Consider the following 1,492-nt stretch of genomic DNA (forward strand, 5'->3'; position numbering starts at 1 on the left):
GTGCACCACCGGGCTTGGAACCTGGTCCTTTAACCTCTGACTGCTCTTCCCACAGGCAGATCTGCAAGGAGTTTGCAGACTTGATGGCTCAGGACCGCTCCCCGCTGGGCAACAGTCGCCCAGCGCTCATCCTGGACCCTGGGGTACAGAGCTGTCTGACACACTTCAGTCTCATCACTCATGGCTTCGGGGGGCCTGCCATCTGTGCTGCCCTCACGGCCTTCCAGAACTACCTGCTGGAGTCTCTCAAAGGACTGGACAAGATGTTTCTAAGCAGCACAGGCAGCGGGCATGGAGAAACCAAGGCTTCAGAGAAGGATGCCAAGCATCGGAAGTAACCGTCTCTTGTTCTGTAGTGAAGTGACTCCTGATGCCTGAGACAAGGCCTTGGCTGCTACAGGGGCCCTGAAAAGACTAACAGGCGGAATTCCATGCAGGCTAGAGAGAGAACTTTTATCCAGAAGCCTGGTTGGGTCAGGGAAGTTTTCTGGTAAGGCTATGACAGGAAACTCATGGAAAAGTCTGCTTCAGGGGGCAGAACCCTTCCCACTGCAATGCCTGGGCAGCAGTGGGTGCCCCAAGGGGATGCCATTAACAAATCTGAGGTGCTACTGAGGAGTTAGTGACCCCCACTCCAGAATCCCCTAGCCCCAGAGAATGGGGAATAGCAGGAGGTCCCAGTGGGCTCTTTGGATCCTTCCTGCTTTTAGGGAGGAGTGGGCAGGAGAGGCCCCTGAGGAACAAAGATGGTACAGCATAAATCACAGAACTTGAACCCAGGCTGCACACCACAGACCTGCTGTCTGTCCTATTTATTTATGTACAATGTAATTAAATTTGAAAACTTGAAATTGTCCAGCACGAGATATTTATCCTAATGAGTTGAAGGTTCATTTTACTGACTTCTGCTCATGTCCCAATGTGTCCACCTGGGCAGTGATGGAGGGTGTTTGCTCACGAAGGGCTCTGAGTAAGTGAAGAGAGGTAGTTAGACAACAGTAGGTTCTTCTGAACGTGATGGCTGGAGTCCACACGCCTTGTCACATCGCCGTGCTGTTTGTGTGTGTGTCAAGTGAAAGTGGTTCACATACTATGTACTGTACTTGCTGGGCCTATTTGGTCTATGCAGGGTGTTGCCATGGTTGTAGGTAGACAGTCTGTGCTAGCGTGAATACAGATGACTGCCTGAATGGGGCAAACGCCGACTCAGCTCTCATCTGAAGGATTTCACTCTTCAGACATCTTTCCTGATTAGTCTTTCCCTCTACTTAATCTTCTAGACCGTACCTAAAGCACGCATATTCTAGGATTCACCTTACAAAACACAAATCCTCCTTATTTCTTTCGCAATTAAAGTCTTTGGAAGACACCTCTCCTCTGTTTCCTTACTTCCAACTCCCAACTCACTAACGCTCCCTGCTAGTCCAATTTAAATCTGTTCAGCATGGCTATCAATAATCATCTCAAAGCTAAAGCCATTTTTTTTTTTTTT

General features: G+C 49.2%; 1 protein-coding gene across 1 annotated transcript in view; it reads left to right on the forward strand.

The window, feature by feature from the left end:
• Tfap2e (transcription factor AP-2 epsilon) overlaps positions 1–1,407 on the forward strand; it is a 20,750-nt gene extending 19,343 nt beyond the window's left edge. Inside the window, exon 7 of the mRNA XM_005353232.3 lies at positions 56–1,407. Within this exon, the coding sequence (XP_005353289.1) occupies positions 56–338 (283 nt within the window). The 3' untranslated portion in view covers positions 339–1,407. The remainder of the gene's footprint in view (positions 1–55) is intronic.
• Positions 1,408–1,492: the final 85 nt, after the last annotated feature.

Source organism: Microtus ochrogaster, chromosome 10 (assembly GCF_000317375.1).
Source record: "Microtus ochrogaster isolate Prairie Vole_2 chromosome 10, MicOch1.0, whole genome shotgun sequence".
Lineage (NCBI taxonomy): Eukaryota > Metazoa > Chordata > Mammalia > Rodentia > Cricetidae > Microtus > Microtus ochrogaster.